Source organism: Lepidochelys kempii, chromosome 2 (assembly GCF_965140285.1).
Source record: "Lepidochelys kempii isolate rLepKem1 chromosome 2, rLepKem1.hap1, whole genome shotgun sequence".
NCBI lineage: Eukaryota > Metazoa > Chordata > Testudines > Cheloniidae > Lepidochelys > Lepidochelys kempii.
Genome location: NC_136381.1, coordinates 266,162,975 through 266,189,570, shown reverse-complemented (window position 1 = coordinate 266,189,570; position 26,596 = coordinate 266,162,975). Strand labels below are relative to the sequence as shown.

The 26,596-nt window shown below is 40.9% G+C and overlaps 1 protein-coding gene across 5 annotated transcripts in view; it reads left to right on the top strand.

The window, feature by feature from the left end:
• Positions 1 to 26,596, top strand: part of SETD2 (SET domain containing 2, histone lysine methyltransferase) — a 153,657-nt gene that overhangs the window by 57,235 nt on the left and 69,826 nt on the right. For 4 of the 5 annotated variants that reach the window (XM_073334861.2, XM_078851873.1, XM_078851872.1 and 1 more), the window contains exons 9-12: positions 1,621 to 1,747; positions 3,869 to 4,003; positions 5,264 to 5,392; positions 10,303 to 10,941. In XM_073334861.2, the coding sequence (XP_073190962.2) occupies positions 1,621 to 1,747; positions 3,869 to 4,003; positions 5,264 to 5,392; positions 10,303 to 10,941 (1,030 nt within the window). Of the gene's footprint in view, positions 1 to 1,620; positions 1,748 to 3,868; positions 4,004 to 5,263; positions 5,393 to 10,302; positions 10,942 to 14,289; positions 14,458 to 26,596 lie in introns of all 5 variants that reach the window. The other variant, XR_013635450.1, reaches the window with a different exon arrangement.

Below are 26,596 nucleotides of genomic sequence, written 5' to 3'. Positions count from 1 at the left end.
CTCTTCAGGGATATGTGGCAGATAAAGTAAGGAATATTGAGGCTTTGCAAAGGAACCTTTTAAACATATATATGCTTCACTTCGAGACAGCACAGGAGGTTTACAGATCTATGTACAAATGGCAGCACACTTCCCCACTGCTCCGAGACTATGCTCACCGCTTCTGTGTGTCCTTAGGCCCAGTGTGTGTGAGGGGTTGGGTTCTTCCTTATGCAGTCCTTCTGCTTCTTGATGATGTTTCCCAGTGGGAGAGAGGATTTGGAGCAACCCTGCCCTTAACTAAAGTTTCTGTCTCCTTTGTCAGGCGATTCACTGGCTGTCTTCAAAGCCCTAATCATGTGGCTAAATTCCCAGCCCACCTGCCTCTCTTAACACCCCCCCCCCACACACACACACACTCACCAGCTTCCCTTAGGCCCTCCTTTTTAGCAAACCCATTGTTCTCATAGGGGAGTGGTATTCAAAATTGGTAGCCCCTTGATGTGCCTCATATTCGGGCACCAGACTCCATAACATGAGTGATGATGCAGTCCAACATGACTGTTACAGTCTATGGTGAAGGACATAAACAAGTTTACACTCAAAATAGAAGCTGAAATACAACATGGTTTTCACAAAATCAGGCTGGGGACCCAGTCAAGTCCCCAAATTGTCACTGTTCTATGCAATCTGAAGTTTTAAATCGGTCATTTTTGAGTTCCCTAAATACCAAGAGAATTGGTAAGCATGTGAATTGCTGAAGAAAGCTTTTTTTCTCCTGCCCCTGTTGGGTGAGACCAAGCATGAGACTTTCATCTTCAAGGTAATTTATTGAGAAAGTTATTTTGCAAGGTGGGTTTTAGAATTGTTCTGCCATGACCGCCTTAACCATGTAGTGTTTCAGGCATAATGATAAAGTGGTTGTTTATATTGGGGCTTGCAGGCACTGCTGTAGTCAGGGATCAGGCTCCAGTTGTGCTAAGCAGTGTACAAAGGAGTAAAACAAAGACAGGCCCCGAGAAGCAGGTAGAAAAACAGAAGCACTATAGTTAGCTAAAAACAGCCAGGAAAATGAATGAAATCTTGCTTTCTGTCTGTCAGAACTTGACACACAGCCTGGAGTTGAGTTTCCATAAGTGTTTGCCCAACTTCCTATTAAGGAGATATGGGAATACACTAACCATAAAGAAATTGAAGAAGTTTGTTTGCGTTTGGGAGAGATTGCATCAGCCAGAACTGAAAGGACCTGCCATGTACAGTGGTTTATAACCCTATAGACTGCCTTCTTGTGCAGGAGGGAAACTGTGTGAAACATTCTGTTTAGAAACCATTTCATTTATATGTTCGATGTAGCAGAACAAAGTGAAAGGGAAAAAATTAAAAGAATCACATAACAAACAGAATTGTCTTAAGAATATTTGTTCAGAATTTTCCAATAGCTCTTCAGTAGCCATTCGAAATAACACCTTAATGGAAAGAAGAAAGGATAAGGAGTGATTGTACAGCACAGTAGTTGTTCTTCATGGACAGTAAAATTAAAATGCATTTAGTAGTTAAGAAAACAACCCTGCTGTGAATGCCATCAATCTGTTACTAACCTCTGCAAACTAACTTCACCTGTCACTCATACCCCTTGAACAGCAAAGAGGCTCAGAAATGCTTCTGTGGCTCAACTAACTGCCGGGGTTATCTGGGAGGAGAGAACAGGGTCAGCATCAGAGCAGCAGGAGGAAAAATGAAAAAGGAACGCTCTCGTAAGAAAGACTCGGTGAGTGTGACCCTTCCTTGTTTGCTTTGTACAATCTACTTTCCATAAGGAGGCGATCTTTCTTATCGAGGTCTCAAAAGGCAGCCTTAAGAAGGGGACAGATCTCTTCTGGGATCAAAGAAAGTTTAGTGTGAGCCCAAAGGTTTCATCAGTATATTACCAACCGCAAACCCTATTTTACACACGTGTAAAAACACAAGCAAATGCAGCACACTTAAGGCCAGCATAGGATAGAATGATTTTTTTAATATATAATGCATGCTCGTGTGACTTCTTTGCGAGCTCCCTTGGTTCTAGGCCAAGGTGATTGCAAGTTCAAATCTCTCACCACAGCTTCAGGGCTCACCCACTGCAGGAAACAACTGCACTGGTTTAACTGCAATCCTCTGAGGTGTTGAACCAGTGCAACCGTTCCTTGCTTTCTTGCAGTGGGTGAGCCTTGAGGCTGTGGTGTTAGATTTGAACTTGCATTCACCTTGGCTGAAAGGCCAGTGTGAGCGTGCATTATATCTGCTTTGACATCAGTTTTAATTGTTGTATTTGCTGCTCCATGTAATACATTTCATTTATACAGAACGAGAGCCTTTCCTAGGTTTCATCAGGCCTTCTACTATTTCCTCCAAATAACTTTGATCAAGGTCTTTATCTGAATTCAATAGTTTGATTGGGTTGTAGTGGTGAACTTACAGTGACGATGACAAGCCCCCCAGGAAACTCTCATGAGAAGCACAATTTAAAGTGTGGGGGGGGGAATGCTTTACCTCCTGATTACAAGTTTCCGCTAAGAAACTGGAGGGATCCTTTTCACTATCTGTAAAAGGTAGCTATTTCTTGGCTTATGGGAATGCTAATTACCCTCCTTGAAAACTGCTTTTACATTTCTGTACCCTTTTGCCTTCTGAAGCTAGCAGCTTCCTTTTTATTGACCATATCTCTGTTTGGGTGGTCAGGGAATTAAACTTCTTAAAATTGACCTCTTCTATGTTTACATTTTCCGAGAAAAGTGTTTTCCTACTTGTCTTCCTAAAAATAGGTTATAAATTACATTTGAATGATATGCTTCTCTCCAGCAAACTTCATTTTAAGGTATTCACAGGGTGTTGCAATTCTCTGCATTAAATAAGGTATTGATCAAAAAACTTTCAGTTTTAATTTGAGAACAGATATCCAAGTCTTTGCACCCTTGGATCAGAGAATGCAATCACATTGACTTAAGATCAGACCACTATCGTCCTATGTTTCAGATTTCCATGAGGGCTTTCCATTAGGGACAGAGCTGCCTTTAGTACAGAGCAAGCCAAAGCTTCCATATTCTACCTGCTTAAGAAGACTGCCTGGTCAAATCCCACACGTCGTCATCACTTATAAAGTAGAGTTAAAATATTAATTACTGCCACATTAGATCATGAATATTTGTCCCAGGTAATTTTTTTTTTGTTCATATAAACTTCAGAGTGAACATTTTCTTATTACTGCCCCTGTGTATATCTTGGATATAGAGAAACCTTTGGTTTGGGTGTTCTAAATTGAAGCAGCCCTAGCCATGTTTTAAATAGCATCTCCTGTTTTCATATATGAAAAGGTAAATTTGAAACCAGAATATCTTGGTAAATAGTACAGCCAGAATTTCCTTTGCAGAGCATTCTGCATGTGTTAAATGCACACAACAAAGGACATAGGCAGTGCATAAGGTTAGAATGTGTGGCAGAAGCTGAAGCTTCAAGTCTAAATGGAAGATGCTGTGTTGCACACATTTTTGCTCCCAAGAAGGCAATCGGATTTTCTACCCCCCACACCCCACCCCAATTTTACTGGTCTAAACCGCTAACCTGAGAGAAAAGCACAGCGTGTGAAGTATTCTGAATCTTTATTCAAGGAATGACTGAAAGAGTCAGAGGAGAACTATGGGGCGACAAATAAAAAAAGCTATAGATGAAATCAAGTATACATAAAAACTAGGGTTTTTTTTTCCCTTTCAGTGTATGAGATTTGGTCATGAGAGACTTCTTGTGGAACCTCAAATCCAGAGAATAAATTCTCTTAACAGCTGATTGAATGGTATCTTGTGAGTCTGATAGGGTGTTCTGTGAGTTTTATAATCATTTTCCTTTGACGTGGTAGGTGGATGGGGAGTTGGAAGCGCTGTTGGAGAATGGAGAGGGGCTTTCAGATAAGAACCAAGTTCTCAGTTTATCCCGGTTGATGGTTCGGATTGAAACTTTGGAGCAGAAACTCACATGCCTGAAACTCATACAGGTGAGAAGATCCCAGCCATGTTGAATGAGGAGGGAAGTGAAATTATGTGAAGTATTTTTATTTTAAATAATGTGTTTAAAGGCTAGTGAGGGAGAGGGAGAAAAATGGAAAATAGTTTTAACAGTTGTGCCAATATATAAACTGGAGGGAAGAGCTACTATATTTAGTGTGGCAAAAGGGTAAGTTTGCAGCCATATTTAAAGAATTTTTAGACCCTGTGTAGCTCCAACCCTTTAGCCATAGTTTTTTGCCCTTTGGAGGGTTAGAAAGGTGACGTGCACAGTCCTTTCTAGACGTTAACTTAAAAGGGTCATTTTGACAAAATCATCCAAAAGCAGTGATTGATTTGGCTGAGATGAGAATAATTGTTACCAATATTCTAAGATGTCTGATAAAATAAATTTAAAAGGAAACGAATGTAGAGGGAATAACCTGGACATCTTAGAATGAACTTATTTGCAATTCTCTTCTAAAACCATCCTGAATTTTTGTGTCTCTGACTTAGTGGAAAAGATTATTAGTTATGGCCAATTATCTGCTCACTAAAAAAAAAAACCAGGAGGACTTGTGGCACCTTAGAGACTAACACATTTATTAGAGCATAAGCTTTCGTGGGCTACAGCCCACTTCATTAGATGCATAAATGGAACATATAGTAAGACACACACACACACACACACACACACACACACACACACACACACACACACACACACACACACACACACACACACACACCTCTATATATATATAATACACACGCAGATAAGTTGGAAATTATCATACAAACTGGGAGGCTAATTAGTTAAGATGAGCTATTATCAGCAGGAGATTAAAACTTCTGTAGTGTTTTGTTAGTCTCTAAGTTGTCACAAGTACTGCTGTTCTTTTTGCGGATACAGACTAACATGGCTGCTACTCTGAAACCTATTTGCTCATTCTAACTTCCTGTTAAGTTTTTGTGCTGTAATACCAGCTGGCTACCAGGGAGGCTTATTTTCTTTCTGCATGCACTATTGCATTAAAAACAGCTGTTCCTGTTCACTTTAAAGTTCCTGTAGATTTTCGGTGATGCTGTTAGATATTGGCACATGTCTCGGCTTAGCTGTCTGCGTTGTGTGCATTTTTAGTAGCATTGAGTTTTGTCACTAACATGCACGCAGTTCAGTAGTTAGCAATGTCAGGATGTGCAAATTAGGTTTTAGTCTCTGAGGAAGTTGCTGACTGTTTCCATGGATTCTCTGTAAATGTCTCCTCTAGAACACACACTCACAAGCCTGCCTGAAGTCCTTCCTGGAATGTCATGGCTTGTCTCTCCTCTGGATCTGGATGGCTGAGCTGGGCGATGGAAGGGGAAGCACTGTGAACAACCTGAAGCTCCAGCTAGAGGTCAGTAATTGTCTCAGGATTTCCAGTCACTATTTGTACATGAAGCTTTCAAAGCAGCTGTAGTAATTGCTGAGAAGAGGGAACGTGATCATGTATGTATGAACAAAAATATGATGCATCGATTCCAAAGCCAGAAGGGACCATTGTGGCTATTTAATCTGACCTTGTGCATAATGCAGGCCAGAGAACTGCCCCCCAAAATTCCTAGACCAGATCTTTTAGAAAAACTTCAAATCTTGAAATAAAAATGGTCAATGAAAGAGAATCCACCACGACCTTTGGTAAGTTGTTCCAATGGTTAATTACTCTCACTGGTAAAAATGTGTGTGGCTTTTTTCCCATCTGAATTTGTAATATCTTTAGATTGAAGAGCCCTTTATTAAATATTTGTTCCTCTTGTAAATACTTATAGACCAGGGGTAGCCAACGTGAGCCTGAGAAGGAGCCAGAATTTACCAGTGTACATTGCCAAAGAGCCACAGTAATATGTCAGCAGCTCTCCCCCTCACCTCCTGGTAAGCTCCCACCCCCACTCCCAGTGCCTTCCACACACCGGCAGCCCCAGCAATTAGTGCCTCCCCGCACCTCCCGATCAGCTGTTTCCTGATATGCAGGAGGTTCTGGAGGGGAGGGGGCAGGAAGGGGTGGAGCCGGGGCGGGGCCTGTGTCAGAACCAGGGATTGAGCAGTGAGCACCCCCTGGCACATTGGAAAGTTGGCACCTGTAGCTCCGGTCCTGAAGTCGGTACGTATACGAGGAGCCGCATATTAACTTCCGAAGAGCCACATGTGGCTCCGGAGCCACAGGTTGGCCACCCCTGTTATAAACAGTAATAAAGTCACCCCTTAACCTTCTCTTTGTGAAGCTAAATAGATTGAGCCCCGTGGATCTGTCACTGTAAGGCAGGTTTTCTAATCCTTTAATCATTCATGTTACTCTTAGAATCATAGAATCTCCGGGTTGGAAGGGATCTCAGGAGGTCATCTAGTCCAACCCCCTGCTCAAAGCAGGGCCAATCCCCAATTTTTGCCCCAGATCCCTAAATGGCCCCCTCAAGGATTGAACTCTCAACCCTGGGTTTAGCAGGCCAATGCTCAAACCACTGAGCTATCCTTCCCCCTCTCCAATTTCAACATCCTTCTTGAGTTAGTGTTTAACTTCATTTTGAAGTCCACAGACAGTGAAGTACAATACATAACGTGTTAATGAAAGTCATATGTGGTACTTTACCTTAACATAAAGTACAGATAAACCCATAACTTTTTTCTTTAAGTACATTAGTTCATATACAGAAAGCTTGAAATACCTGGAAGGAATTTGCCTTTGATTTTCCTTAAACTTAAGGGACACATACCAAGCTTTAAAAAAGGGCACTGCTATTACTGGCTATTCAGGAGTGGGGGACTGGCTGAAGGATCCAGAGTTTGCTCTGACAATATCTATCATTGAAATTATTTTCTTCTGCTGTTTTCTGTATGTACTTAATCACCTTAGCATCACATACAAAAATCATTTTGGTGTTTACTTTATTAATAGAGACACTTGTAGCCAAAACATACAATTCTTCTTTCTCCAGAAGAACTACTTTCCATTCCTGGGGCCAGCATGTGACAGCAGAAATTCCAAAAATTTTCGAGTTCTGAAGACATGCACAATAAATGGTCATCACTACTTCTAAACGTCAGTTCATTTTTCATAGCTGCTGATAGAGGAGCTCTCTTTTATATCACTGCTGTTAGTTTAGTGCAGTTTCTCTCAGCTGTTTAGAATCGTGAGATTATTTTTCTCAGATTTTCTTTGAGTGGTACCCTCTCCTTACAACCTATCTATTTTTTTAAAAAAAAATGCTGCATAGAGGTGAAATCCAAAGGCTCTTGCAACCATGGGTTACTTTTCTTTTTCTCTTGTCCCTGTTCACAATATTTTTTTTACAGAAATAGCTGAGAAGGAGCCTAGATTGTTTGTAAAATGCCCGTTATGGTAGATGTGAGCCATGGCTGATGTCTTGCAATAGGCTATCACTTGGCTCTCTAGTATCTTAGTATTGTCTTTGTGAGTTGGGATGAACGTTTCCAGAATCTGGTAACCCAGCTGGTCATCAAGAGTCTATTGGTGTAGGCCTAATAAAATAGTCCCTATGCAGACATCTTGACATTTCCAAAATGGCTAGGGACTCCCTCCAGTTGAAGTTAATAGGGGGCAAAAAGGCTTCTTTCTGCTATAAATATGGTAATGTTTTATGGGGTGGGGAGACCAGTTGACTCCATCATCCATGTCTCATCTGTCCTTATCTTGACAAAGATCTTGCTTCATTAGCATTATAAAACATCTGTTCTCCTGGGCCAGATTGTCACGCTGCCTCAGCTATGGGTGAGATGTACTAATCTCCTGGGCTGTTAAACTTTTGCGCTATCACAGTGCACACTCTGAGCTTATGGGCCCATCAGGATCCTGTACACATCCCACAAGATTCAGCGCAGTCAGCATCAGTGCTTACTCTGACGCTGTTGTTCTTTTCAGTGCCAATGGCCTTGATGCAACTGTAATTGACATCTGCTGAGTCAACATCCCTTCCACACCTGTTTAATGCATCAGCCTGAGCTTGCTACATGAGGATAGACTCTTCATTAGGTTATGTGGGTTACCTAAAAGACCTCTCTAAGGCTGAATCCACTGGGCCTGGGGAGAAAGACCACAATTCCTGCTGTGACAACCATCCTCTTTGGAGTATCTGAGCTGCTCTTTCATGGACTTCAAGGCAGAGATTATGAGCTAGCTTAAGAATTCCCTTCTGCCATGGCACCATCTTCTTTTGGGTGGATGGAACAGAGTGGATGGTAACGCCCACATTACTAGCTTGCCAGTCTCTTAAGTAGTGGAGCACAAGTACATGTACCATGTGTCCTCAGGTGCCCTTGCTGCTGAGGGAGTCTTCAAATTGAAGGAGTGGGGAAGCCGTATAGCCATTTCTATTCTTAGCTCCTGAGATAGGACTGACTTGGCATTACCCTCCTCGTTGTCACTGGTGGGACTCTCACATCTGTGGTGGTTTTGAATTCTGGACAGCAAAGCTGAGTTACATTATGTTTAGTCTGGAGCTGTGAGAGTTCAGAGTAGACCTCTGTCCAGCCCTGTCCCATCATCTGTTCTCCCTTGTTCAATTTGGAGTGGAGTCAGATTCTCAAGCTCGATGTTTCAGACATTCAGACTCACTCCATGTAGCCACCTGGATGTTGAGACCATTCAGACGTTGAACAACAGTGCTCATATGAGGCAAAATGTCTTAAAATTTCACAAACCATCTACAATGCACCTTGAAGTGGAAGTGCTTAAACCAAGACTTTATATCACCATCATTTGAAGTTCTTCTGGCGACACATTAGCCTTTGATTTGCCTGTCCAAGGAATTCTCAGTTTTCATCTCTCCACCTGTGAAGAGATTTCTTCAGGGAATGATTCATGCCTGTCTTTCTGCACGACAGCCTCTAGCTTTTTCATAGACTTAAATGTACTTCCTCTTCTTAGAAGGCATGTCACTTATAATGGATCCAGTGTGCATAGTTTTTGGCACTGTTTTTTTAATTCTTTTGTTTTCTGTCATTTGCTTGAAAAATGAACTGGTGATTAGAGGCACAAGGGGCCTTAGATCAGGAATTGCTGCCTTCTCATGAGTTGGTTTAGTGACCTCAGAAGACTAAAACAATAGGAGTTCCTGCAAGTTAGGTGCTGAGAACCTAAAACCAGGAGTGGGAATTTAATTCTTCTTGTACAGAAGGTATGTGGAGTGATTTTTATTTTATTTAATCACTCAAGATGCACATCATACAGTAAATAAAGTCTAATTTTTGCATGTCTATGTATCATGGTACAGTTTAGCTAGGAACACTTTTTTTAATTTTTTAGCTTTCTTTAAAATTTAGATTTTTAAACTAGCAGCAACCTGTAAAAAAAGGCACATTTCTGTAATAGTATTTGGCTTTATTTTCTGTGGGCTTCAGAAATCTACATGATCATAGAATCATGGATGTTATAGATGGAAATGTAAAGCTATCCAGTCTCTCTCTCTCTCTCTCTCTCTCTGCCGCCAGCACAGGGTTGTTGTCCACAGTACATTTCTCTAGTGTCTTGTCCAGTCTAGTTTTAAGTGTCATACAATGATTACACTGTGCTGGCAGTTGTGACGTTCTACCCAAGAGAATGATGTCAGGGTCTTCCTTCAGCTAATCTGTGTAATTCTGTGACATCCAATAGATGTTTTAAATACTGCTGTCTAGTGAAAAAAGAACTTTTCAAATATTGCTGTTAGTAAGTTCAAATCTTCCTACAGTTGATTTATCTCTGTTTATCAGTTTCTATTAACTTCTTCCATTAATATAGTTAAAAATAAAATAATCACTGCAACATTTACAAAGAGGAAAATCTGACCCACGATGTTTAGTATGCAATCAAAGCCAGTTTAGAGAGCGATTAACTTAACCATATAAAAGTGTGATTTCTATACCAAAGCCTAAGTTAAAACGTTAACCATTTAAATAGTCAACACATTTTTATGAGAGTTATTCTACCTGGGGTTTGTTTACATGGAAACTCAAGATATGCATGGTCAGCTGTAAATGTCTGAGCCCTCTGAACTCATTGCAGTTGTGACCTGAATACTTTTAGTCCTTTTTTCCACCCATATATTTTATTTGGTGTCAATAGTAGTCAGCAAAAGTTCTCTACCACCATTCAGCCCCTACAGCAAATGCATCTCTACTAACTTGTGTCAGTATGAATATGGCTCTGGCATATACTAAAGAACTCCCCTCCATTTGGAAGAAATTGCTATTGCCAAGTCAGAGGTTTAAAAAAAAACTAGTGCAAAGTGACAGTTTTAAATATAACTGCTGTGGTTTTGTGTTTTTAACCAGATTATGAAGACTCTGGAGCTCTTGCCTATACCCAATAAAAACATGTTGGAGGAGAGCAAAGTGCTTCCAATTATCCAGCGCTGGGCTCAGACCAAGACTGCTGTCCCACAGCTCAGTGAGGGGGATGGTTATTCCAGTGAGAACACATCACGGGCTCATACGCCACTCAACACACCAGATCCTTCCATCAAGCAGAGCACAGAAGGCGACACAGATACCCCGAAGAAACTTGTTTTTCGAAGGCTCAAAATTATAAACGAAAACAGCATGGACAGTGCAATCTCTGATACCACCAGCGAGCTGGAGGGAAAGGAGGGCAAAGAAGACCTAGACCAGCTGGACAGTGTGCCTGCAGAGGTGACAGAGGAGCAGCCACAACAGGAAATCAAAGCTGCCATTGATGCTGCCGTGGACAGCAGCAAACCTCAGGCTGCTGAGCTGGAGGCTGAGCCTGAAGCAGAGGCCAAAGAGAGCAATGGCACAAAGCTAGAAGAGCCCATTGCAATGGAAACACCGTCTCAAGATGAAGAGGAGGGTGTGTCTGATGTAGAGAGTGAGAGGAGCCAAGAACAGACTGACAAAATAGTGGATATGAGTGACTTGGCTACCAAGCTTCTGGACTGCTGGAAAGACCTAAAGGTAAGAGGAACAGTAGCTCACTGAAGCGATGACAGTTGTATTATAAAGGGAAAACTTAATTGTTTACAGTTGAACATAAATAAGACTAAGTTGTTGCCTTGTTGGCAAATGTTTTTTGCCAAACAAATAGGAACGCCTTCCCTAAGTGAGGGATTTCAGCCAAAAAACACACCTCCAGGTACTTTCTGTGAATTTCCTTTTGTTTCAAATTATACCCTATGGGATTTATGCTAGTTTGCTAGACATTGGTGTGGTGTTCATTGATCAAAGATGAATCATGCCAACTTGACCACTGAGAAGACCGCTTATTCATCCAGTTCAGTTTAAGTTTATTTTTTTAAAAAGCTGTTTCTTGATGATTTGGTCTTTGGTTGGCTGGTGCTAACTTGCAGGCCTGTTTTCTAAACTAGACAGAAAATAGCAGGGCAATAATATTGCAGTGAGCAATTCTGGCTCAGCAGCTTCAGCGTACATCTGAATGTTATACCAAATGTCTGATTTAGATTTAAATTCAGTTATCTCGAGATGGTCAGTGTGGCCTCTCCTACAAATGTTTGCTTTTCATCTGCAATTTTATGTAGCGTTAGGTTGTCTTCCAGCAACTTTCTGTTCTGTTGACATTATTGCTAGTGTTGAGTTAACTTCCAAAGATTTGAAGTTTTATGTTCAGATCAGCTAAACATAAAAGTCTGGATGCTAATCTGAAACTTTGAAGCCTGCCACTGAGCAGTGGGGGTTGTGATCCTCCATACACTCTTTCCAGTCTCTGTACCTTACCTGCGGTGTTGCCTTGGCAGGTGAGGGAGGTGGTGGCTGGCAGGCTGCTTCCTTCTTCCAGCATCAAGCTGACCTCTCCTCTGAGCACCTGAGTGGCCTTCTCTGGTAATGAATCTCTTCTGTGAACAGCCTACTCTGGCCCAGTGGGACCCAGTGAGTCCTAACAGTCTGCCACTTGAAAATTTAAAACACTCAATCATCTGTCCTAGAGTTCTCGATGGTACAGTGAAAACCCTCACCCCATCCCCATAGAATGAATGTTTCTTGCAGGAATGGAAGGGTGGGAGTTTAGTTTTAAATTTGAAAGTGGCATTTCACTGGGACCCTGCAGAGATGTTACAGGCCACTGCACTGGAATGAAAGAGTTGCTCCTGAAGAGGGGAGGTGCTGAACAGAGGATTGCAAGGCTTAGTATACACTTGTCCCTCATACTCCCGCAGCCATGATAACAAAAGGAACTAATGGGAAGGGACTCTAGTTTGACCTCTCCCAGTGGCCTCCTTGTGGGAGAGATGGAAAATGCAGTCCTGAAATTTTCTTGTACTTCCAAAAGGGTTTATTCTTGGTTAGGTTAGTTAAGGTACAGGTAGCCTTCATTTTAAGAAAAGAGTTTGCCCACCCTTAATAAGAAGTTCTCTTGTAGTGTACATTCCTGTCAGACAACACACCATAAGGCCTTCGATGGTAGTATTTTGCCCCTTAAAATGACCAATTCTTGATGTTTCAGAAGAGTCTAGTAGAGAGAATTGATAATGCACCTCATTGGGCAGTGCTGTACATGAATGGGGATATTCCTTCCTGGCCTTTGCTGGAGATCAGTTTAGGCGTGAATTCATGAGACTCTATTTCCTATGACTCTGTTAGCTTCCATAGCCACCAGTGTTAACAGTCCTAAAATTATCCATTTTTGGTAGGAAAGAAATTCTTCTCTTACCTGTGTACTATTCAAAATAATCTCTAATTTGTGTGCATTTACGGAGTTTTGACTATAATTATGTTGTAAACCTAATAAGAGAAAAGATGTGACCTTTGTAAATTACAAATTATGCACTAAAATATAAGGAGTACTTGTGGCACCTTAGAGACTAACAAATTTATTTGAGTCTCTAAGGTGCCACAAGTACTCCTTTTCTTTTTGTGGATACAGACTAACACCGTTGCTGCTCTGAAACCTGGCACTAAAATATGTTTATATATGCAAATAAGTTTGTGTGTATTTTCCCCCCTTTTTAAACCTGTGTATCTACAGTATATTGGTTAACAGCTTTAGTCTGCAGTTTGTTTAATTAATCGGGGGTTGAAGATTTCTTCACTTAAAGGGACACTGTCAGGTTAAATAAATAAATAAATATTAAAAAACAAAACAAAACACATTTTCCTTATGTAATTAACACCATGTATTATAAAAACTGAAAAGTTTAAAAAAAAGTTATTCACTTTATGCTGTTTTGTTCTTGAATTTTTCTCACCTTGGACAGTTATGGACTATTCAGCTTTCTTTTTGTTTATACTCTTTCTAGCCACTTTCATTTTCAGGATCTCATGCTGTATTGTTTGAGTTGCAAACACAGTTGGGGAATAATTGTTTCAAAAACCAATTTTATTGAAGTTTTTAAGGAAAATCTTGCGTTCTAATGGTGTTAAGATTTATAAAACCTTATTTTGGGACCAGATTTGACCTGACAGTGTCATTTTAACACCAAGTGCTGACTCCCAGCACACTTGTAGTTTCTGTTGAATTTGGAGTAGCCCAGACTTCAGCTACCTAAACCCACTGGCTCAAGCCTGTGGTCAGCTATGGAATCATTACCCATCAAATTTGCTATTTGAGATGTGGATTGACTTCCTCCCTATGGGGTCTGCCCTGTTGCAACTTATCTGATATAATTCTGAGGACACTAATAACCTTATGTAACATGGGTTAAAGTTCTGATCTTGGGTACATGGGTATATTTGCCCAACAGCTGGTTTTGTGGTACTTGAATTATAATGTACCATGTATCTGAAATCAGAAGCAAGCCTTAAGTCTGTGAAAACCTTTTTATTCTGCCAAGTGTTCTTGGGGAACTGTGATGACCCTCTGGATGTATTCCGTACTGTATTTTATCATGGCACTAAAAGAGTTAACTGCTTCTGTCCAACTTTCACCTGTTAGAGTATTGCATATTGTCTTTTGGGCTAACTGTCAGGCCAAGATACTAGAGCTCTGAAATGGCTGATAAGTCTTAAGACTTTTAGGCTACAGGAAGGCCATTAGTAGAGTATCATATTCTAGATTAAAGGGGGATGCATAGTTACCCTGTCTCCTGATCCTTTAGACTTTCTGTGGGAGCTGGGTGTGTCTTCCCATCAACTTTGTCCCATCACCAAAGCAGGAAGACAGCAAGGTGAATTTTCAGGTGCTTCCAAGCTCTTTTAAGCTGGTTTTTCATTGAGTTGTGGAACTTGAGTCATCTGCAATAATAGTGCCATAGGAGGGGTGGGTGGGAGGTTGTGAAATCTCGTAACTTAAGCTATGTCCTCCCCGATCTTGATGATGACCCCCTTGTAATTTCAACCATTTCCATCCAGCTTCTCAGGGCAGCAAGGAGCTTGTTAACATCACCAGCTGACCATGTGTCTCCTTTTCTCAACTCCATTTTCAACTCCGTGCTGAAGAAGGGAGAGAACATAGCGTGCATACTGTGAAGAAACAGGAAGATGGTTGGGAAGCTGGATGATGCATGAGAAATATAATAGGTGAAAAGAGGACAGAGGTGGTTAACTCATTGATGCCGACGTTATTTTGGTGCGTCCATTGCCGGCAATGGATGTCGCTCCGGGAAAATCCCTACTCCTGGCATGAAAGGATTAAGTGAGCTATCTTTTTATATACCTCTATACACAGGACAGCTGCCTTGGGTTGCAAGGCCTTGTACGTTTTGACGCCTGAACCCATGCGAAATATTGGCTGATAATACATACCTCATTGCAACACAAACATTCACAATATCCAGTGAGGTAAATTTTCAGCATAGGCTTTTGCACACAGTTCCTGTTGGAAGAGGAAATGGTGCATGTATCTCCTGATGCTGAAAATGTACCGGAAGGGTCGGTGAACACACAGTAGGTAACAGGTGGTGGTTAAATGCAATACTTATATGCTCTTTAGCCTGTGCAAGAACCTGGACTGTGCTACTGTACAACAGGATTCAAAGGAAACAGGTAAGGCCCCTGTGGGACTGATGAGTACCTAGTTACATTTATTATGAATACTGTATGGTGCATGATGGCTAATGATTCCAGTGCTTTTCACCTTGTGGTATCTGAGGGGGCTGGTGTTCTTGACCATTAACCCTAATTTGTGGGGTGTTTTCACACTCGTTTACACTTCGCAAAAGCTCATGGTGTTAGGAGGATCACAGTATTTTATAGGAAAGGGCTGAGCTTTCCTCAACAGATTCTTTTGATCTTCTTCCTCAATCTTTATCTTATCAAATACTTTATATTTATTACTTTAAGTTTAGTTATTTCATTTTAACAGTGCTGATATTTTGAAGACAGTCTCGCTCTTGTGGATTCTTAGCTGAGACTTCCCCTGCCTGGGTTTGAACTCAGCAGCCTAAAGTATTAGAAATATTAGTTTCAATTTTGTTTTATATTGTTTCTTTCATACTAATAATCTCAAAAGGCTTTTCAGAGAGAATTTAGTTACTTTAACAGAATTGGCAATAGCAACTCAATTTGTGGTGTTGCAATAAAGTTAGCATCATATATGCACTTCTGTAGGGCTGGTGGCGCTAAGCTTCTGGCATCTTTCTTCACAATACTTTTGGGTATGCAGACAATCTCATAACCTTCTTGGTGAGAGGTCAAAAGCATTAGGTTATAGCTGTTAGGCTTCCTAGAGCATGCACTTAAATTACAGCGTACTCATTTTTTATAGTACTTTTCTGAGTACCGTTCTGAACTGGGTATCTCATGGGATCAGTAAAGGTTAAGTTAGCTTTGAACTCTGGGTCACAGTTGAAAATATTTCAGAGGTCAGCAGTGATTAAGTAAAAAGAAAAGGAGTACTTGTGGCACCTTAGAGACTAACCAATTTATCTGAGCATAAGCTTTCGTGAGCTACAGCTCACTTCATCGGATGCATACTGTGGAAACTGCAGAAGACATAGTATGCATCCGATGAAGTGAGCTGTAGCTCACAAAAGCTTATGCTCAAATAAATTGGTTAGTCTCTAAGGTGCCACAAGTACTCCTTTTCTTTTTGCGAATATAGACAAACATGGCTGTTACTCTGAAACCAGTGATTAAGTAATTGTCCTAATTTGGCCTAGGTGAGATGGATTTGGTCTCTGTTGCAGTCAGCTTCCCAGTATCAGTATAAAAGAGCCCTCATCCATTTAGAAAAAAAATCAGATAGCATGATTATTAGCAGCCTGAGCAGAGATGGGAAGGATTGATTGGCCCGTGCAGACTGAACCTATCCTCTCGCCCCTAGAAATGGTGTTTCCAAGTCATGACTGAGGCAGCATTGAGAAGCTTTACAAGTACAATTTCTCAGGCCATACCTATTCTATAGATAAAACTCCATTTCCCGGGATGGCTGTCTTGCACCTTATACAAATACCAACCTCAAATTAAGAAAAATATGAATTACATATAATACATATGAAAATATAGCTCTGCTTAGTGGGTAATCTAACTCAACCGTGTTCGCATTTATTTAGCCTGCACTGCCCACACCTCCTTGCTTCGTTTTTCTTCCCCCCGCTTGGTAGCTCTTGCAATAACAAGTGTCACTTCATAGCTCATGGTGTCCACAGAATGACTAGAGGAGAAAGGGGAGAGCTGTTCAAAGAAAATGAGAGCAGCACATGATACAGACAAGCAGGGAAGAGGAAAGTGGAATGGGGGGAGAAGAGAGGGGAGTTATGACTGGGATGGAGAAAGTATTCACAATTAATAAGGGAAGATGGGAGGGAAGAGAACACAATAGCAACGAGCTTTGATTCAGTGGCTGTAAAAGAAGCCAATGTTTTTAGTGAAAGAGGTTTAGAGAATAAGCAAAACGAGGTAGAGAGGAAGAGGAGAAACAATAGGCGGAGGAGAGAGGGACAGAAATAGAAATGATAAATGTGATGCCATGCGCCACATCTAGGTTAGTGGAATTATACGTGCACATATTATTTCCTGCATTTTTATTGTGTTCCTCTGGACAGCATCTGCTAGCTCTGTTTTGGCACTGAAGAGTAGAAAGCAGTGACCAAATATTGTTGATAAAACTTAAGTTTCTTCTTATTCTTGAGCTTGTAATTAGACATAGACGGATCTTTAAAAAGTCCATGCAACTGGTAATTTCCCCCCTTAATTTGCAAACCTTGCCAAGTGATACAAGTTCCAGAGAAGTGTTTGTGTGATTTTGTAGCTGCACAAACTGAAGTGTGAATGGATTTGTAGGCATGAAAGTGGCAGTACCCAGTTTTATTGACGAGTTTCAAATACAGATTTTTCATAATCAGAAGATGGAAAAAGTTCAAAATAGAGAGTCAAATGAGCAGTTACTCTACTGCAGTCTTCTAGCATGCTGAGATACCTGTGAAGATACATGATTACCTTTTTACCGTTCTCCCCATATAGTAACATTTGTTCATCCATATTCATTACACCAGACCAGCCTTCATCCTTGGTTTGTTGAGTTCTACTCTTTCCCTGTTGTACTGTAACTTTCATACATTCATATTCATTCTTAATTGTCCAATGTCTTTTCTTCATCTATGTTCTATCCTGCTAAATGAAAAAAAAATTAAACTCTGTTAGCGAGACATTAAAAGAAAATTCCATTAAACTTGATACTCCTTCCTTAGAGCTGCAGAATGATCTCAAATATGCTGCCTTACCTAGACCCAGTAGGATGATTTAGGGACAGACTTGGCAGTCTTAACTATTGCTTTTCCTTCAGTTTAAATTAGATCTTTAAGGTTATTATTTTGTATTTAATTTTCTAGGTATCCTGTTAAACAAAAATTGTTCTGAAAGAGGGTAGAAAAGCATATGGACATTGTTATGGCACTTGATGTGGCAACTTGCGTTGATTCAGTCGTTATGTATATGTAAGTTAGACTCCTCAGTTTCAAAAATGAAATCAGCCTTTCACTGGCGTTCTATCTGGTTTGCATCTCATTTGATCACCACATGATTTTCAGAGAATAATTTTGATTCATCACTTTATATAACATGCGTCTGCTTGCCAGACCGCTCGACCAGTGAATCCTTTAAAATCTGCTGGACTTTGACCTTTAGGCCTTGGAAGAAGCCCCTGGGGCATCTAGTTCAGGGGTGGCCAACCTGAGCCTGAGAAGGAGCCAGAATTTACCAATGTACATGGCCAAAGAGCCACAATAATAGGTCAGCTGCCCACCCCCCTCACCATCAGCCTCCCCCTGCTCCCAGCGCCTCCCGCCCACCAGCAGCCCTGCCGATCAGTGCCTCCCCTCCCTCCCCATCAGCTGTTTTGTGGTGTGCAGGAGGCTTTTGGGGGGAAGGGGGAGGAGCGAGGGCAGTGCAGGCTCAGGGGAGGGGGCGGGAAGGGGTGGAGTGGGGGCAGGGCCAGGGGTTGAGCAGTGAGCGCCCCCCGGCACATTGGAAAGTTGGCGCCTGTAGCTCCAGCCCCAGAGTTGTTGCCTAGACATGGAGCCACGTATTGACGTCTGAAGAGCCGCAGGTGGCTCCGGAGCCCCAGGTTGGCCACCCCAATCTAGTTCATCGCCATGTGCTAGTTCAGGACTGTCTTCTATGTTAAACTTTTAAGTTGTTAAATAAGGATATACGGTTTGCCAAATCCGATTAGATCACTGATCCATCAAGTCTGCTATCCCACCTATAACAGGGGCCAATATCTTTTACTTCAGAGGAAGATGTGCCACCAAGCTAACTGTGCTATGCTGTGTATGGGGAGGGCAAGCGCCTTCCTGACCGCTGCAGCATGACCTCCTTCAGGCCCTGAACCATGAGGCTAGATTACCTTTATTTTGGTCTGCAAAGCTGAAAATGTTTTTAATGGTCATAAAATATCCATCTGTTTTAAAGTACAGCCATAGACCTTGGATACATGATGACCTACAGCAGTAAATTGCATAAACTGTGAAAATATACTGCATGAAGCCATATTCCCTTAATTTGTTGTAAATGTATTGGTGCTGTTTTTGTTAGGTGAGCCCTTGTTCTTGTCATAGTCTTTGTAGCTCTAGAAGACCTCTAATAACCAAGTTTCTGTAACCAGAGCCCTGCACAGATACAAAAATTTGGATCCACATCAGATCTGCAAAGATGGTAAACAATACAACCGCAGATATAGATATGCACAGATATAAAGTGGATATCCACAGATCTGCAGGGCTCTATCAGTAAACTGCCTTGGCAAATTCCATTATCTAATTAGCCTAATGGTTTGTGGGGTTTGGGGAATCCAGTTCCTAGAGTCTAACCTACCTCTTCCCTTTTACTTTCAGGCTGTTTCTATTTTAGCCATACTAAATGGCTCATTTTGAGTACTATTCTACCCAATTTTTTGTGTTTCCTGAGAGCTGCGTGTGTTAAGTGTCAATGGGACCATTGTATTACAAATCTTATTATGTTAAGTTCCCTTGGAAATTGATAGGATTTAGTGTAACACAGAGTATAGACTAACCCTTCCGCATACATGACCCAAGTAAACTGGCTTCTTCTGGGCAGCAAGATGGTGGAGGGGTGGGGGTGCTGAAATCGTTGGCAGTGCACGCTGCCGCATTATAGCCACTTCGCAGCTGCTACTCCAGTTGCTGGCACTGGATCTACATAAATAATGTCCTTAAGCCTACCACTCCCTCCAGTATGAAGAGGCATAGATAAGTAAGCCTGGCATTGCATCTCCTCAGTATCCTTGGTAATGGAGATAGAGGGCACAGGCGTCATCTAGCCTCTCTGCAGTGTCTTTATCCTTCACAGCTGCTCTTTTTATACTCTGGTGGCCACCAGACCTACATATTCTCTCACATATTCTCTTCCTGCTTCTGTTACACTTAAATAAGTTCTTCTCTGCAAACTTGTGATTTCTTTGTGTGAGCCATTTCAGATCTTGTTCCTTTCGACCTTTTGTTAACTTTTCAAATTACATATCTTGCCATGGTGCAAAAATTGGGCTAGGACAGGCTTAGCATTTTAATAATTTTTTTTTTTAACACAGGAAGTTCCCACTGATTTTTTTTTTTTCCTGAGTGGTGTGTGTGTATATTTTCTATAAACACAATCATAAACCCAGCACCGGTTTTTTTTGGTCCACAAATACATGATAGCAATGCATGAATAAGCGCATATGAAAAATTATTTAGACTTTTCTGTGGCTCTTCTCATTGTACTAGGTGAGCATCACAAACATCACTGAATTTATCCACCTGGATAAGGAAGGCAAGTAATGTTAGCCCCAATCTACACGTAAGGAACTCAAAGGGCTCATCTTTACTGCATTGTTAGCTGGAGATATAACTTGAGTTTTGCCCCTGCGTGACTCCCATCCACTCACACACATCTCTAGATCAAGTGAAGTTGAGCTCTAAATTTGAGCCAGCTAGTCCATCGGGATGCAGGCAGAAGCTTGAGTTCCAGCTGCTGCATCCCAACTGCATTATTAGCAGTTAACATTGGAGCTAATAATGCAGTTGGGATGCAGCAGCTGGAGTTAGACCTGCTCAGCAGCTAATCCAATCACTCTGCTAATATAATCAGTATGTACTGCTGATTAGATTACTGTGTGCTTGCACTCCCAGGGCAGGTCTACGCTTAAAAAGCTGCACCAGTGCAGCTGCAGTGCGTAAGTGAAGACACTCCTACACTGATGGGAGAGCTTCTCCTGTCGGCGTAGCTAATCCGCCTCTGCGAGAGGCAGTAGCTATGTTGACTGCCAACATAGTGCTATCTACATCACGGGTTAGGTTGCTCAGAGGTGTGGATTTTTCACACCCCAGAGTGACATAGGTATACCAGTATAAGCCTGTAGTGTAGATCTGGCCTCACGCAAGCATCTAGCTCAAGTGGAGAAAGTTGGGTGTGCTAACTTGAGCCGTCTACACTGGGGGCTAGGTTGGTTTAACTGCAGTGCTCTGGAATGTGGATTTGTCACATCTCTAAGCTATGTAGTTACACCAACCTAATTTCCTAGTGTGGACAAGGAAAGTATAAGACTTAAAATATATCCAGAGTCCCACAATTAGTCTACCTTGAATCTTAATATCTTGCAAAATGAAATCTTATTCTCATTCAAGCAAAAATACTTTGAACAAAACATTTACTTTTTCCCCATTTACAATTCAAATGGGAATGTTTTATATAGGATTCATTCTTCAAAAATTGTATCAAAGCCAATAAATCAGTATGTAAAACTCAGCAAAAAATATTTGAAATTACTGTTTCAAGCACTGTTATAAATTCTGTTTAAAGGCAAAAATAAAGATTATTTTTCCCCCCTATAAAGAGAGGCTAACACTAAAACCAAACCAAACAACTAAAAGTATCTGAAACACACTCTGTGTTTTTGGACCTGCAATAGTACTTGCTTAGTTATCCGGTAGTTACTCTTTGCACTAATGTATTTTAAGCAGAGTGAGTTGTTTTTCTTGAGGATTTCTTAAACATTGATTTAACTAATTGAAAGGAAATTTGTGCACTCGGCCGAGTGGGACAAAAAGCATTTTCTCCCCATCAATAAAATTTGCAAAATGTGGTTTTTCATGGCTATTGGGTTTTTGAAGTCTAGTGCTGGAGCTAAACACTTTGCCAAAAGTGATGTCATTTTGTGACACTGGGAAGCCCAGTGGAAAAGGCTGTAAATCAATTTCCAACCAGCTTTAAATAATAAAAACTTAGATATTTAGTATTTTAAAATAAACATTTTGTTGAAGTATTTATTAGTTTTACTTCTGATCCTAACCCATTAAAGCAGGTTGGAAGCTAGCTTGATGACAGCATCTCAAATGACATCACTTTTGAGCAAGATGACTGCACCCAGCTCTAAACAGGGAAGTGAATAATGAAATGTTTAAAACTTTAGAAGAATATGAACTTATTTTTTTATTCATGGTGACAAGCACTTATTCTCTGAACTCTCAGACTGCTGAGCTGAGTATTGCAGCCTCCTTTTAAATTAAGTTTTGTATTGAACTTTTAAAAAATTAAACGGACTTAGAGTTGAGATTTTGAATGCCGAGGTTAAGCAGAGATTAACTTTTTAATGTTTAAGTGCAGCTGCATTATAGAAATATACAAAAGAGACTGCTAGCACTCAATCACAGTGGCAGAAAAGCCTCTTCATGTTATTTTGTGTAGACATCACGTTATTAGCCATCAGTTTAGTCTTTCCTGCCTTTGGAATCAAAAGGTTTTCGTTAATGCTGTGTTGAAAATAGTGCAGCACTTTATCTGGGACATGATTACTGAAGCACTGTCAGTATACTCAGTGTCGGAACAACACCCAATGGAAAGACCCTGTTCAGAGGAGCTGACAGGTTCAGGGTAAGGACCATTGTGCTGTGCAGAGTTCTGTTGACTTTAGTGAGGTTCCAACTGGGTATCTGTGTCGATTCATTAGCAGAATCTAGCCCTAAGTAAACAAAAATCAAATATAAAGCAACATGGGGTCGCTAACCTAGTCTCTTTTGAGTGATGTGGTGGTGACCACCATTTACTGACATGACTTAGCATTTGTGGACCTGAAAGAGGACATGTTTTATGGAGGCACTTGTAATAGAGGGGTACAGTTGCTTAAGAATACTCTGAACTGGCCTACATTTATAGCCCTCACGCTTTATGGCAGCATCCCACATAACAGTCTGCCTCTGTTACTTTCCAATAGGTCAGTTTTCTTTCCCAATATGTAATGCTGTTGTATCTTTTCACCTGACTTTCAGTATTACACAGCCAGAAAATGGCTAGCTCATCACATATTCTACTTTCACAGACTATTAAATTTAGTTTCTGTTCTTGTTAATTAACTTTAATTGGTCTGGGAAAGGCATGGAGTGGAGAAGCTCTCCATTAGCTATTCCAGTTAGCCCTGTAAGTAGCAGCAGGGTCTTGGTCTGAGTTGAAACTAAAATAATAACAGGAGAAAATTATAAAGAAAACATCGCTGATCCAGAATGCAGCACTACAGACTGACTCATCATATGCAAGTTGTTACACATATTATAGGATCATTATCATGAAATGCATATTCTGTTACAAGTAATGAGTGCAATAAGAACAAATATATTTAAATAGTATACAATTTAAAACATTAGTGTTTATGAAAGATGTTTCACAATCCATAATGCTATACAATTGGTTAACATTTCATTTAAATAATTATTACTAAACATATCCAGAGGCACTTGACAAGAACACTTAGGTCACTAATCACAATTGCAATCTAAAGCTCTAACCCTGCCAACACTTATTCATGTGCTTAACTTTAATCACATAAGTAGTTCCATTAACCTTACTCATGTGAGTAAAACTAAATGTGTGTATGTTTACAAGCTCAGGGCCCAAAATAGAATGCACAGATCTAGTTCATAGAAAAGAAAATACATAGACATTTTAACTACTAAGACATAGAAAGGTTCCTGTTATTATATTAACTGCTCTGGGACCTAGATATAACTGTGACATACTCATTAGAAATCTTCTAAGATAAGGATGAAAGTAGTGCTAGGCGTAAAAGGCATTTCACGGACCATCCTATTGATGCCAAAAATGTACTATGCATTATCCACATTAGATAGACAATCCGTGCCCTAAAGAGTTCAAAATTTTAAGAAATTTGCACTTGTGTGTAATTTATATTCCAGATGAGTAAAATGCACACACAAAATCAGTTCTGAGTTCTCTCTCCTAAACTGGCTTTCTCCCCTTTGTTCCTGCAGCGATGTCTTCATCTGACATTACAAACTAAGTGTTGTTGTGGATGTTATTGCTGGAGGTCATAAATGCATCACTTAGGATTTGCCTGGAGCCTCAGAGAAAGAGAGTGATTTATTTTAATAATAATTTGTACAGAGTTTGTCAAGTGCAAAGTATGAAGTAAATAATTACATAGCACCTTTAATAATACTCTGCAGTGCTGTAGCACCTTTAATTCAGAGACCGCAAAAATACTTTAGACATTAACCTCGACATCTCTGAAGTAGATAAGGGATATTGGTTTCACTTCACCTACCAATGAAACCAGCTCTGGGCATGGAATCAAGTTATAGCATACAAAGAACACCAAACAATAGCATAGGCCAGGAAGTGAAGAAAAATACCAAGTCATCTGGAACAGGGAAAATTGTATGCATATAAAATGTAATTACATGAGATGGAATTTGGTTAGAATCAGAGGCCTAACACATCTACCATGGTAAAAAATGCCCTGGGATTTTTAATGACCACAAGTGGACCTCTGTTTTATGTCTCATCTGAGAGGCAACACATCCACCAGCACAAAACCCTTAATGCTATGCTGAGACATTGGTTCATGCCTCAGAGAAGCATGAATCCTTAGCCCTACTTCCTGTGGCACTCATATCCAAGTACTGGCCAGGCCCAGTCCTGATTAGCTTGAGATCTGATAAGTGCACAAACCCTAGTAAAATGGCTGCAGGTGAGAGGCTCTGTGTAAGTGATGAACTCCTTGCTAAACAGGTGTTGGGTAAATACTTAAAGTAGCAAGGAGAATTCTAAAAAGTAAATAAGATGGAGTTTTTTGGCGGTTTTAGTTTCAAGAATCTGCTGGATAATTAAGTTTGAAACTTGAACTACCCTTAAAATAATGAAAATATGTAGGGTCTATTTTTGCTTTTAAAAAAATTACACTGTAATCAATAATAGTTCCAGTGTTCATACCCCTAATGGAAAGTGCTGTAGAATTTCTAACTAATTATCTCAAGACTCATGTGAAGTAAATAGGTCCCCCATGTAAAATGGGGGTAACTGAGGCACAGCAGTTGAAACTGACCTGAGCACCCAGTGGTACTGGATACACTATGCCAGTGGCTGTCAGCCTTTCCATACTACTGTATTCCTTTCAGGAGTCTGATTTGTCTTGCGTATCCGCAGGTTTCACCTCACTTAAACTACTTGCTTACACAAAATCAGACACAAAAATACAGAAGTGTCCCAGCACACTATTACTGAAAAATTGCTGACTTTCTCATTTTTACTGTATAATTATAAAATAAATCAATTGGAATATAAGTATTGTACGTACATTTCAGTGTAGAGTATATAGAGCAGTGTAAACGAGTCATATGAAATTTTAGTTTGTATTGACTTCACTTTTCATGTAGCCTATTGTAAAATTAGGCAAATATTTAGATGAGTTGATGTACCCGCTAGAAGACCTCTTTGTACCCCCAGGGGTACACATACCCCTGGTTGAGAACCACTGCACTAGACCATGTAGTCTCTGAATTTAAAAACTGATTATGGTAGGATCCCATAGATTTTGCACTCCTTTTAATGAGGCAGCCACAGCCAAATGCTGTTCCAAGAGTTGTATTGGTGTTTGCAACACACTATCTTAGGGCCCATTGCCATAGTATTTGAGCATCTCTCAATCTCTAATGGATTTATCCTCATACACACCCTCTGAGATAGGGAAGTGCTACAATCTCCATTATACAGACGGGGAACTAAGGCCCAGAGACGCTGACTTTCTCAAGATCATAGAAGAAGTTTGTGGCAGAGCAGAGAATTGAAATTTGGTCTCCCAAGCCTCAGCCTGGTGCCCTAAACACAAGACCATCTTTCTGCCATATAAAGATATTCTGACAAGATCAGTGCTAGAGAAATTACCAAAACAAGGTGGCTAATGTCACCTGTGTTAGAAACACCAAAGACAAGCAGGTTTTGCCACAGAATAATATTGTGATAAGAAAATGAATTTATTTTTAATTTTCGAAGCAGGTATTCAGTGCACAGTAGAGTAAAAGCAAGAAATGTTCTACTTTCCCAGTACCTTCACTATGAAATCCTCATTATTCATTTTCGTCTTAATGTGGTGGTAATCAAAAATATGGCAAAAATGTCACTTTACCCATGGTAACTCCTTATGTAGGGGAAAGTGAGCTTCTTCAATACCTCTAGAGCAATGGGGACATGTCCCTCAAAGTATTCAAAACCCTCCATTATCTCAGGGATATTTGCAAGCGTCATCAAGCAAGACAATGAGACTTACTGTGGTAGAAGTATGCAGTGTTGTAGTAGCCGTGTGGGTCACAGGATATTAGAGAGACACGGTGAGTGACCGGCATGGGGAGGGGAGTGGGGTCAGGGGCCCAGTGATTTAAAAGGCTGATGGGATAGATACGTATTTTTTAATAAAAATTACGATTAAAAAAAAGAGATCCGTTTCCTGTCGCTCTGTACAGAGCGCCGTCCCTCCTGGTGCCAGTAACCGTTTTTCAGAGCGCTGCTGCACCCTGCTGGTCTGGCAGAGCGCTAGCAACAGCCGCCTGGGGACCGCGGAGCTTGCTGCCTCCTCTGATTGCTTGGGAGCCGCTGTGCCTCCCATGCTGGCTCTCCGGCTGCAGGGCTGAGGACAGGGAGACTTGAAAGAGGAGCAAGTTCCCTCTGCGCTACCAGATTTCCTCCCCCCAGGGCTGCAGCTCCTTGCCACACACAAACCAGCAAATTCAGCCACCCAACTGAGCTGCCCTAGGTTTGCCAAGAGGCAGGTGGGGCCAGCCCCTGCTTCACAGCCACGAGCACTGGCTGACACAAGCTGCTATTACGAGCGCAGGATAAGGGGCCACCTCCACCGCTCAGATCTCCCGGTAGATGTGGCGCATCGTGCCTGCCATCTCCTCATTGCTCTGGGTGTTGATGTCCCACAGCACCAGCT